Here is a 13011-nt window from a genome sequence, read left to right on the forward strand (position 1 = left end):
GGCAGAAGCTAGGCACGTCAACTGTGCTATGCGATCGCACAAGTAAGTACGCGATCGCGTAAGGCTGAGAAAAGGTACTCCGTGATCGCATGACCATTTACGCGATCGCGTAGAGTTAAAAGTCTGGGCAGCCAAAATGCCCGCGATTGCCAAGAGTAAAATGAACCTGGGCAAAAGTTGTTCTACGCGATCGCGAATGAATTTTCGCGATCGCGATGAATAAAAATCTGAATAACAGAACTTAAGTTCTGGAAATGCGGTTTCGACCCATTTTCAACCATTTCCAATTTTTGAGCTCGGGTAAGGCGATTCTTGGGCGATGTTCGCGGGAAAACATTTGGGTAAGTGTTACTTATCCTATATTGATTATATTTCATGATTCTATACTCATTTATATCATGAATCCCTGAATTTATGGAAGAAAAATTAGATTTTTATAAAATCTTCCAAAAATAAAAATTTAAGATTTGAAGGTCCATTTGATATCGGAATTGGATAATTTTTGTATAGTTGAACTCGTAGCGGAACGGGTGTTCGGATTTCGCAAGTTTTTCCGGAATTTGAGACGTGGGTCCCACTGTCGAATATGTAAATAAATTTTGGATTTTATCCGAAAAATTAGTAAATTCATATGGAATTAATTCCTATGATTCGTATTGAGTATATCGAATTGTTTGTGAATAGATTTGACGCTTTTGGAGACAAATTCGAAAGGAAAAGCTGTGGTCGAATAATTTATTGGAATTTGCAAAGCGAGGTAAGTGTCGTGGTTAACCTTGACTTGAGGGAATAGAACCCTTAAACTATTTGTTATGTGAAATGTATGTGAACGACGTATAGGCGAGGTGACGAGTGTCTATACGTCGTCAAATTAATTGTTTGCATAATTACTTGAAAAATCATAAATCCTTTTAAATCATGAATTAATTATTATAATAATTGTTTCTCCCCTATTCTTTGTCAAATATTAATTCTTGAACTCCTGCATTAATTGTTACATGATATTTGAATTATGTGTCTTAATTGTTATTTGACATTTAGTATATTAAATATTAAACTGCCTATTTTCTCCCTGATTTCCATAATAACTTGCTATTTGTCATTGTTTGTTTCATAATTAAATCATAATTATTGTACGCTTGTTGTCTTATAATTTTATATTAATTATTGCATTTATTGGAAAAATTTCTTCTATAAGAATTGGTAAATGAATATATTGGAGGAGTGGATTGCACGCTGCAACAGAATTGATTGAAATGAACAATATTGGGGGATCGGGTTGCACGCCGCAACATACTTATTAAAAAGTCCATATTGGGGGATCGGATTGCACACCGCAACAGACTTACTAAACAAAAGTCTATATTGGGGGATCGGATTGCACGCCATAATAGACTTATTTAAAAGTCAATATATACTTGATTAAAATAATTATATGAGAGGATTGAAAATGAATATATTGTAGAAGCGGTTTGAACGCTATAATGGAAATTGGTTGAAATAATAATGGATTATGACTGATGAGTTGGCTTCAATTATTGTAAATGAGTTACCTGATTTATTTCTATTATTTGTTGTTGTTGCTAATATTGCGTACAGGTTAATGTAAGTGGCCCGCCTTAGCCTCGTCACTACTTCGTCGATGTTAGGTTTAACACTTACCAGTACATGGGGTCGGTTGTACTGATACTATACTCTGCACTTCTTATGCAAATTTCGGAGTTGGTCCCAGCGGCGTACCATAGACTTGCTCGAATTTCAGCTACTCAGAGGAGACTTGAGGTATAACTGCACGGCGTCTGCAGTTCTGAAGTCCTCGTCTACTTTACTTTAGCTGTGTGTTTATTTCCAGACAGATTTATTTTATTCAGACCCTTATTTGTATTATTCTAGAAGCTCGTGCACTGGTGACACCAATTCTGGGATGGTATTTAGACACCGTTATTTTTATGGATTATTCACTACATTTCAGACTTTACTTCCGCACTTGTTCTTTGTTATTAATAAATTTAAAATTATTTTAAAAATAGATAATATTATTCTAACATTGTCTTGCCTAGCAAGTGAAATATTAGGCGTCATCACGGTCCGAAGGTGGGAATTTCGGGCCGTGACAGTAGTTGAGTCAGAACTGATGATTCGCTTTATCGTCCATCTTCACCACCAATCATTTACTTTCTTGATGGCGAAGATGCAACATCGTCCCCCTATAAAAGCTAGGGGCGAAGAGATGCATCAGATGGCGGAGTGTGACCTCGACTCCGGCCAACTCGGCAAATTTTGAGAGCATCCTGATAAGCTTATAAATATACGGAGAGAGTTCGACCGAGCAGACACCGTAATAGCAGAAAAATTCCTCTGCCAATGGGAGAAGGGGGTGAGTATAGCCGACCTAGAAAGGATACACGCAAAACGCGCAATATCTGTGACGGTGGATTTGCATCACGTCGCGCCCAGCTGAGATCAGATCAATATGGGCAGGGATATTTAATTTTGCCCTAAGTTCGGCCTGATCGGCCTCTCCCATCGCGGACTCCGAGGTTTCAGGCTCACCTTCGGGCGCGTTCGAGAAATCAGACCTAACTTTCTCACTACGAGGGATTATTTCCTCCACCGTAGGAAAGTTCTCTTCCTCTATGGTGACAGATACCCTGTCATCATGAGGGGGTATAAGCACCGCCAAAGGGACAGGATCAGTTGCCATACTAGAAACAGAGGACATACTAGTAATGTTGATTAAGGGAGGGTATTCAAGCAATGAAGTGTTAGAAGCAGCGAGAATCGCTAAAACCGGTAAGAAAATACACGACAATGAAGGGAGAAGAAGAAGATAGAACTCTTTGATGCAAAGGTTTCATAAAAATTATTACACACACATCCCTATTTATAAAAGATCAAGCGTCAAAACCAAGGAATTAATCACCATTACCTGGCGCTGTAACCGAAGTGGCAGACTCAATCAGGAGACGCACGCAAAACGAAGCAATGTCTCGAGAAATTGCGCCATAATGACGTCAGTCGCCATGACGTCATCCTGATTCGTGGGACTTACAACCCTAGAAATTACGGCTCACAAAAGGACACGTTACCAACTCGCCCCAATTATCACGGCCCGTTCAAGTCGTCCAAATGCTTCAACCACATTATACAATGTCCGCTCATCGAGCCTGCTTGAGGCCTGCCTCAATAAACGAAGGGACTAACTGTATGGGACAAAAGCTACCCTAGAATATTTAGGATAATATAACATTAAGGGAAGAGTCAGTCGAGGTTGGCCAGGGAGCAGCAAGATTCGTGGTCGAGACGTCAATAATAACCGAGATCGAGCACCGCTGACAGAACAGTAACATTAAAGAGAATATTCTCTACACTTGTACCATTAGGGTTTATTAGAGATATGTCTCAAATAAATAAGAAAAGAGAGGGAAAAAAGGCAAGTAATATTCACTTGATAAGAACACTTTTTAGAAGAAGATTCTCTCTTGTAAAGATACAAAGATTACTTTTTTATCAAGATTCTTGCCCATATTATTCCATACTTTTCCACCAGATCCAAGAATAGTTCGAACAAACCTTGGATTTATGTGTCGTTCATCATTGTCAGGAGAAACATTCGTCCAATCCATCCTTTATTGGGTGAATCATTCCTCTTATTTACTTAAATGTCATTTATTGTTATTTATTGCTAGTTACACCTCCATTATTGCTCATTCTTTATGAACGTTTTGTGCCTATCATTGTCAACATTCCACTGGATCTGTCCCATCTCACGCACATTTTTAAGATTCATATCTAGAGTTATTATCTTTAACTAGATTTAACTCATTATTATATAAATTTAATAGTTTAGCCGAAAATTATACTTTTTGGTCAAACAATGTCGTGCGTGCATACACTTAACTAGGTGTATGAGACCCGGAGGGTTTTTAAATTCACTTATCCTAGTAAAGGGGGTAATTCGAATCCAAGATATTTTGGGGAGGAAACTAATAATTCGCGACAAGTTTAGGGAGCTTTAAGGCATTTTGCCGAGAAGAAATGAATGAACAATGAATATTAAAATTAGCTAAGTTTAATTCCTGAAAATAGACAATTTGTGATATGGATGAAAACATCAGCATCATAATTTAACTTGATAGTAGTTGATTCCTTCGGGAAGAACAAAAGCAAAACAAATAAGTTAACAACATAAAAAGACACATAATTGTTTAATGCAAGCTTTCATGGCAATAAATGTACTGGGGTCAGGGTCCCATAAACAACTCGTTATTATATAAAGAAATCTGTGGTATTCCAGTTCTTGATGTCAACACTTAAATATCTTGTTGTCTCTCATTTGGAAGATCTGCCAGGAAAACAGATAGAAGCAAACTTGAATTGGGAATCAGTAGGTTCAGAATTGATGTAATTTGTTATGAGTATATTTTTCAAAATTATTAACATATATATACATCCATAAACTTAGTGAAAAATAAGGCGTAATGAAAGAAAAAGATCTAAATGGGCTATCCAAATTATATAATTGGGAATATATTTTAGCCATGTTAGCATGTATATACTAGTAATAAACATAGAGAACAAATACCTTTATTTTAATTTTCATTATGTACATTATTGATATGAGATTGGGCTTAAATGGAGTGACATGGTTGTGTATTTACATATGTATACATGGTTGATGGGTTGGAGCGGAAAGCAGGAGGTTCAACCCACAAAACCCGCTCTAGATCCGAAGATCGGTTGAATTTTCAATATTTAATGCACTGCGTGTGTCTATGAATTCATCCTGATGGAAATCTACCATGTTCTCAGCTGATGCGGCATATTATATCAGAAGAAAGGGAACAAAAAAGGAAATCTACCATGTTCTCATAAAGGATCTTCAAATGAGAAAAGGCCATATCCGAGGTTCTCATAAACCTCTAATCTCTTTTTTGCCCAAGAAGTCTCTCTCTCTCTTCCAATTTAGGTGAATCTGTTTGATTGAACATGAAATTTAAGAAAAAATAAATACTTTTAAAATTTGTGGTCCTAAACAATTCAAGAAGGGGCGCAGAGTATTTGTGTGGTTATAAAAGCTTCTCATTAAGGGCAGAATTGTAAGAAAATTATTTCCAAATTTAGAAATGGATCATTCTTTTTGGAACGGACTAAAAAGGAAATAGGTTCACGTAAACTAGAACGGAGGAAGTATAACTTTTTACGTGTGGCCCCATTATACTCTTGACTAATAAGTTCATAGGAATTGTTTTAGACAAGGAACTTGAGTTTAGAAAAGTTACTATAATAACTTTTTGGAAACGCTATGCTATAGCGTGTGATCGAATCCTTGGGAGTACCTATTGATGGAAGGGGGACTCTAAGCGAACACGTATCAAAGTGAAAGCCCCTGGGATTATTGGACGTAAATCTGTGCACGAGATGTAATAGGCTCCGGAACAGTTCAATTCCGTTGCCAAAAAAAAAAAAAAAAATTTTCTAAATGAGCAAACAACAAAAGGATCTTCAAATGAAACAGAGAGGGCTAAAGTTAATTGAACTTTCAATATCTAGTCAGTAAAAGATTCATAAATAGACTCTCAAAAAAAGGATGATATTCCAGATTTACATCAACAGATTCTTCTGTAGCATACCTACATGCTTTCAAGAAAATCAAACTGCCGTACTATAAATGCTCATCCTGAAAGAAGTAACTTATACTGTTGCCAGATGGACAAATGACCAAAGGGGAAATAACCTATTATCTGCTTTTCTTCCTATCGACGCACAATTACATAAATTAGTTCCCATAACTTGTTGGGAACCAATATGTTGCAGCCAAGACAAGAGTTACAATTTTCAGCAATTGTGATCTAGGAGATGTAATTTACAGCTGATATCACCTCTACTTCAAAGGAAAGGAGTGACATGAGAACTCCATATTGTTACGTGCTCTCGTGGAAATTAAGCGATCTAGACAAGGCTGCAGGGTTAGCTTGTAGGACCAGAGAAGCGTCAGATTCATGGTTTCTCTGATCATCAACTTTAGAGTTAAACGCCTTGAAGAGCCTTGCGCCATTGGTTGAATCATTCTTCTCGTTCTGAATACCTAGTGTAGACCATATAGAGCTCTTAGCTGCTTCATCTGGATCATCAACTCTCAACGTCTTAGGAACTAGTACACTTCTCTCTCGATCTATGTCCTGCAAAGGATCTTCTTTCTCCGAGTTTGATGGATTAAGCGTGTGTTCATCCCGAGAATGTTTTCCTAAGGTTGGAGAAGTAGGAGTGGCGCTAAGGACTGAACAATCAGGAGAAGAGGCTGGTGGAGATACCCACGGGACATTCCAAGGACTTGCTACAGTACAACCCCAATAGGGCGGTGCAGGGTAAAATGGTACTGGAAACCGCGGAGCAAGGTTAGGTTGTGGCACTGCAGACGTCCACGGAGCAGCATTATACGAATAAGGCCAGGGATGCCCTGGAAAGTGATGTACTTGGGGAGGAAAGGCCTGAAAGTTCTTCCACGCTGAATCATGTGTTGAATTTGAGGCTGTGCTACAAGCTCCGCTTGATATTTCATTTCCAGTTTCTTTCCCTCTACAAGCAGAATGTGTTCTTTGTTCAGATCCGTTCTGCACAGAGTTCTGTGATTTTTCTGCAAGGTTCAATATAGAAGCCATGGAATCACAAAGGGGTTTATCCGATCCACATGCAAGGACAGTTCCATTTGCTCGGAGCATAGGAAGGTTCATCCCATGTGCTGCTTCAAACCGGGCTGCTTGAAGGGCATCCGACACCATTATATGACGGTAACCTGTTGTGGGAGAACTTTTGTTCTTGCGGCGACCAGAACCTACAGGCACATTTCTCATCGTTCCTCCAGCTGTCCAATATCTCTGACACTTCTTGCAAAAATGACGGGGCTGGTTGATGTTGTAATTATTATAGTAGCAGAACTTGGTTTCCATGCTATTACACCGCGGACATGGAAGTATTTTGTCTGGTTTTTTCAGTGCCTTCTCCTGAGTGACATTGGCCTCACTCGGGTCTTCTTTCTTGGTAGCTTTTGGGGACCATGTTTCTTTATCGGCATCCTCCTTCTTGGGATCATCACTTATACCAGATGATGTTTCTGTTTCAACCGCCTTGTCTGCACTTGAATTAGTAAAATCATCTCTGTTTTTACTCTGTGTAAGCTCTGCTTCGAAGGTGATCTGATCATTGGAGAGGAAAAGGTGAACTTTTAGCACTCTGTTAGAGTAATTTAATACGATTGTTTAGCATAAGCAATGAGGTTATGTTACACACTGTCAAACTATCGATCTCCTGACTCGTCGTTTTTGTGCTTATATTGACATGTAATACATGAACATGGGGTTATGCAATTTGATTTTACACATTGTTTCTTGATAGATAAAAGAACAGAATTTTTCATAAGATTTTGACCTAAATTTCTACCTATTAGAATTGTTAATAGTTCTACTTGATGAAGAATGAACATTGACAAGATACCAGAGCAACTATTGCAGGGAGTGTCAATGTTTATACATTCCAAGCAACAAAAAATTGGCATATTCACAACAGTAGACATTCAAGTTAACAAAGAACCAACCGACCAGGATCAAGATCTTGAAGCGAAAATGTGGGTTTGTAGGCTAATTTCAAGAAACGCTATCAAAAACAAGCTGAAAGATGATGATCTGAATTATAAGAAAGACTATATTGGGAGCAGACAGATATAAATGAAGTACCTTTGAAAATAAAAAGTATTCTCTGTACTAAGCAATTAGAGACTGACTTATAGCACTTTCTTTGGTTTGATTCTAAATTATTTTGAACTATTTCTCCTTTCATTTATATTTTCTTTAAAATGGAGGATTTTAAATCTCAAATATTGTTTTGTAAAATGTCAGAAGGCAGTACAGAACATTGAATTAGAATTGGATTGATAAGAAGGAAGACAAGAAAGGAAAAAATGGTAGAAAATGCAAAGTTAAGGTTCCAAAATGGTACAAAAAACTTTTGGAAACAATCATCGGCCACATCATAACTTTAAAAACCAAAGAACTCAAAAACCTGATAAGAAAAGGCCTAGTTTTGTATCGGAACCAAAAAAAAACATAAAAAAGAAAATTTTTGATGCTCAAATATAACTCCAAGATCCAAGATTTCCTATTCAACTCCAATATAGCAAATATTAATGTAGAAAATGAAATGATAAAAGAGGAAGGTTGTGGGTAGCGTAAAATTAGTCAAATTACACGAAACCTCATCTGTTGGCACTTGGCAGTCATCGTCACAGTACAATTGAAAATAGGGTAAAGCATACACATATAAAAGTGCATGTTTGTAGACAAAACAAACAAGAGTAAATTACCAGATCGTCATGTGAAGTAATGGTAGCAGAAGATGTTCGTTGATCAAGAAGATCATCAAGTGGCAAACGAATTGTCTTTCCAAATAATTTAATCGCCGGGTCTCTAACTTCCGACATTCTCTCTTCTTTTTCTAAGTTTACTCACTTTCTTTCTATGTAGTTGCAGGACAGAAGAAACTTCAACTCACTAAAACATAGTACTCAATTGGTTTTGTCGTATGGGGTTCTTTTCTTGATTTTTGCTGTACTTTAGTTGGACTTTGGAGAGAAGAAGGGGTTTTTAGTCAGTTGTGCCACGTCAGAAAAGGCAATGAATTCATAGCCACAAAATTCTGTGTGGCAGTGAGAAGATCTTTAAAAGGGTTTTTGAGGTCTGCTGTTTCATTTGCTGTTTTTTGATTCCATAGTCCATAGTCCATACCCGGCCACCCCACCACACAAACAAAAGTGTGTGTAAAAGGTAAGTGCTTTTTGTACTGTTTTTTCCCTTACTTTTTGGTCCAAGTCAGCAACACCTTTTCCCAATTTACTATGCTCCCATGGATTTGAAATACTCACTATTATTTCATCACCCTCTTAATAGATAGATAGAGTATGACTATGTTAAAGTAGTCGTACTACTAAACGCAGCTTTCTATGTGTTATCTATTCTAGTACTACATTTTTTACTTTTGACATGTGGCTCTTTCTGCTAACACAATAATGGCATCAACGAGCTAATAATTAATTTGGTTTCTTCAAACTAATGCAGTGTAATTTTGCGCTAAATAATAATTGAGCAAGAACCAACACAACAATGAGACAAATGATTATATTCCCCTTCTAGCTTGTGTTTATCTCCTAAAAAGATAACAATTAAATTTGTAAGTGATTTTAAGAATATGCAAATTAATTTGATACAAACGATAAATTGTGTTAAATTAAACAAATAAAGATATAATAAGTTCAAACCACGTGAGAAGGATAATTCCAGCCTTGCTGAAATATCCACCCTCGATCCGGACTTACAATGGCCAGCACTGATGAACGAAAATAAGAGCTTTCGATAACAGTGAAAATAATAGTATATTGCCTTGGTATGCGCGTGTTACTATGTGTTCAATGAATAATCAGACTCTCCTTTATATAGTATGAGAGTTTTACCCTAAGTACAATTCTATAAAACGTAAAAAAATCTTCTGTTTAACTGATCACCGATTCTCCATCGATACATGTCGAGATTCACACCGTGATATCCGACCGGCCATTGATATTACGACCTTCTGTTAGTCGTGCTTGGTTGCTGGACAACGTTCTCCGAAGTCCTTTGGGATTTGGACCGATCCCGGATCATAGCCCCGATATTCTCGAGGGTGGGCGCCATGCCCCCGGACTCTGACTCGATGAGACCCTTGCCTCGATTCCAGCCCTTGTCATTATATCTCTAGCTCGGTTTATCTTATCGGAAGTCAGGGTGTATCATGAGCTCGGTTTTACCCGTATACAGATAGTTCCCTCGTTTCTCGGAGAGTTGACGAGAAACGACATGAGATCCCCAATTCCTTCTTCAATACGCCATGACAGAAACGACAAACAAAACCCGAAACGTCTCGTCAATCATGTCATTATGACCTCAAATGCATGCCAGCCGTCGGTTGGCTGTCCCTGGACGCGAAACGTCGCGGAGCCCTTGTAAATATCCCCTCCTTCATTCATATTTTACTTTACGTCCAAACTTCTACCCTTGTGCCTTCAAGATTTCATTACCTTTTTTTATACTCTAGCATTTTTACCTCTGTTACTCAAGATTTCTCAGTATGTTGCAAATTGTTTACTCATTCTCTACTCAAGCCAACACATCTGAGCTTTCAACTTTCAACCTTTCTCTATCTTTTTCAAGATTTTCCAGATAACAATGGCCAAAACCTTCCAATCTATTCCCCAAAAGGTCGCTTCTACCTCCCAACCGACTGCCGAAATTAACGAAACCACTCCCGATGTGGTCGACCTCGAGAGGTCAGCTGCTAACGTGGTTACCGATGAACTGGCTGTTGAACCTCCCTTGAAAATGTTTATTTCCGGGGGTTGTTCGGTCACTGACGACTTCAAGGTTGAGAAGCCCTCTTCGGTGTAGGGTCGGCGTGAGGAGGCATCGAGATATATTTGCTCAATCACCGAAGATGACCTCCCCGGGGTTCGAAAGGACTGCAACTGGGCCGATAAGGAAATAGTGATCCCCGACTCCGAGGAGGCCATTACTACCCATGTTGAAGGATACCTAAGTGTTTACACTTATCCCTTCACACTGGGCCCGCTGGACCAGGTCATTATAGACTTCTGTAGGAGGTACGAGGTATGCCTCGGTCAGAACCACCCATCGTTGTGGAGGATCGTAATCCTCCTTCGATTTTTTTTTAACAAGATCGACTCCTGTCGGCTCACCGTGGATCATCTACTCCGTATGTACAGTCCCCGAATCTTTCGAGGGGTACTGATAAAGCTCGTGCGTCGGGCTAGTAAAGCCCCATTCTCAAGCATCGATGAAGATCGGGATCGAGGCTGGCAAGGACGCTTTGTCCGGGTGAGGACCTCGGACTTGATTCCAATCAAATTTAAGGCAATCCCCGAGAAGTGGAATGCATCACGTAAGTACAACTTTCCTTTGAATGTTGACTTCATGTTCATCAACCTTTTCCTCATTGGTATTCGCGGCGGTGCAGCTATTGCTCGAGGCCAAAAGGCTATCCCTCGGTTCAAGGAGTGGATCGAAGGCATTGTCTCACAGATGCCCTACTCCGAGCGCTCGTGGCGCAAACTCTCGAAGGGCCGTTGGGAGGCCCGTTCTCATGGTAAGATTTCTTTCCTGAATAAGTTGCGTTAGGCTTATTCTTCTAGCATCATGTTCTTATTTCTTTTATTTTATTTTTGCAGGTTTGCCTAACACTGTCGAGCTTAAGTGTGATAATCCAAAATGTCATCTTTAAATTTAATAAGTAATTATATATTCTAAGACCTTAAAAAGCACTATTTATCATTCTTCGATTTGCGTGCGCACTCCGTAAAATTTTCTGAAAAGATTTTATGTGAAAAATAGATTAAAATGTGAAATAGAGCCTTAAAACTCAACTGAGTTGACTTTGGTCAGCATTTTGAGCAAACGAACCCGGATCAGTATTTTGATAGTTCCGGTAGGTCCGTATCGTGATTTGGGACTTGGGCGTATGCCCGAAAATTAATTTGGAGGTCCCTAGCTCAAGTTATGACCATTTAACGAAAACTAGTAATTTAAAGGCTAAAGATTTTCAAGTTTGACCACGGGGTTGACTTTTTGATATCGGAGTCAGAATCCAGTTCCAAAAATTTTTATTGCTCCGTTATGTCATTTATAACTTGTGTGCAAAATTTGAGGTCAATCGGACTTGATTCGATAAGTTTCGACATCGAATGTAGAAGTTGGAAATTTCATAAGATTAAAGTTTCAAGTGAGTTCGCACAAGCGCTAACTTCAAATGAGCATAACTCTCATAATACGAAGTTTTACATATTTGAGTCTAATTTCTAACGCTTTAAACCGTTCGTCATTTGAAAATTCCTACAAGAAGTTATGACCAAATTACCAAAGGCTGACAGAATGCGATTCTGCGACCATTATGCGATTGCAAAATGGTTATGCGACCGCAAACTGGTCGCAAAAATGGTCCAGTACAGCCCAGTTCTGGGCAACAATTTGTGCGATCATTTTGCGACCCACACACCAATTGTGTGGTCCATTATGCGACCGCATACCTGTTTTCGGAGGGGTAATTTTTCTATTTTCATAACCCGGCCCCATTTTGATAAATAGGATTTGGGGTTTATTTTGGGGCATTTATTTGATGATTTTAGAGAGAAGTGAGAGTGTTCTAGCCTTGAAAACCAACAAGAAATTCCTCAAGTTCTTCATCAAAGAGGTAAGGTTCTAACCCCTAATCTTTAATTTCGAGTTTGGGTAATGATGGGTGATTAAGAGTATGATTCTTGGGGTAAGTGTTCCTTATCCTATATTGATTATATTTCATGATTCCATACTCATTTACATCATGAATCCGTGAATTTAGGGAACAAAAATCAGATTTTTATAAAATCTTTCAAAAACGAGAATTTAAGATTTGAAGGTCCATTTGATATTGGAATTGGATAATTTTTGTATGGTTGAACTTGTAGCGGAACGGGTGTTCAGAATTCACAATTTTTTCGGGATTTGAGAAGTGGGTCCCACTATCGAATATTTAAATAAATTTAAGATTTTTATCCGAAAATTAGTAAATTCATATGGAATTAATTCCTATGATTCGTATTGAATATATCGAATTGTTTGTGAATAAATTTGAAGATTTTGGAGAGAAATTTAAAAGGAAAAGCTGTGGTCGAGTAATAGATTGGAATTTACAAAACGAGGTAAGTGTCGTGGTTAATCTTGACTTGAGGGAATAGAACCCTTAAATTATTTATTATGTAAAATGCATGTGAATGATGTATAGGCAAGGTGATGAGTATCTATATGTCGTCAAATTAATTATTTGCCTGCTTACTTGAAAAATCCTAAATTATTTTAAATCATAAATTAATTATTATAATAATTATTTCTCTCCTATTCTTTGTCAAATATTAATTCTTGAATTCCTGAATTAATT

General features: G+C 38.1%; 1 protein-coding gene across 1 annotated transcript; it reads right to left on the bottom strand.

The window, feature by feature from the left end:
* Positions 1-5534: 5534 nt before the first annotated feature.
* On the bottom strand, positions 5535-8780 carry LOC104119035 (cyclic dof factor 1-like). Its single transcript, XM_009630429.4, has 2 exons — positions 8360-8780; positions 5535-7196 (listed from the first exon to the last, which is right to left on the bottom strand). The coding sequence occupies exons 1-2, from the start codon at positions 8474-8476 to the stop codon at positions 5925-5927; spliced, it is 1389 nt and encodes a 462-aa protein (XP_009628724.1). The 5' UTR covers positions 8477-8780; the 3' UTR covers positions 5535-5924.
* Between the last annotated feature and the right edge of the window lie 4231 nt (positions 8781-13011).

This window comes from Nicotiana tomentosiformis, chromosome 4 (genome assembly GCF_000390325.3).
Source record: "Nicotiana tomentosiformis chromosome 4, ASM39032v3, whole genome shotgun sequence".
NCBI lineage: Eukaryota > Viridiplantae > Streptophyta > Magnoliopsida > Solanales > Solanaceae > Nicotiana > Nicotiana tomentosiformis.

Coding starts and splice junctions, on each gene's coding strand:
- LOC104119035 (XM_009630429.4), bottom strand. CDS start 8,476: ATGTCGGAAGTTAGAGACCCGGCGATTAAATTATTTGGAAAGACAATT. Junction 7,197..8,359: donor TTACTTCACATGACGATCTG/GTAATTTACTCT, acceptor TCCAATGATCAG/ATCACCTTCGAAGCAGAGCT.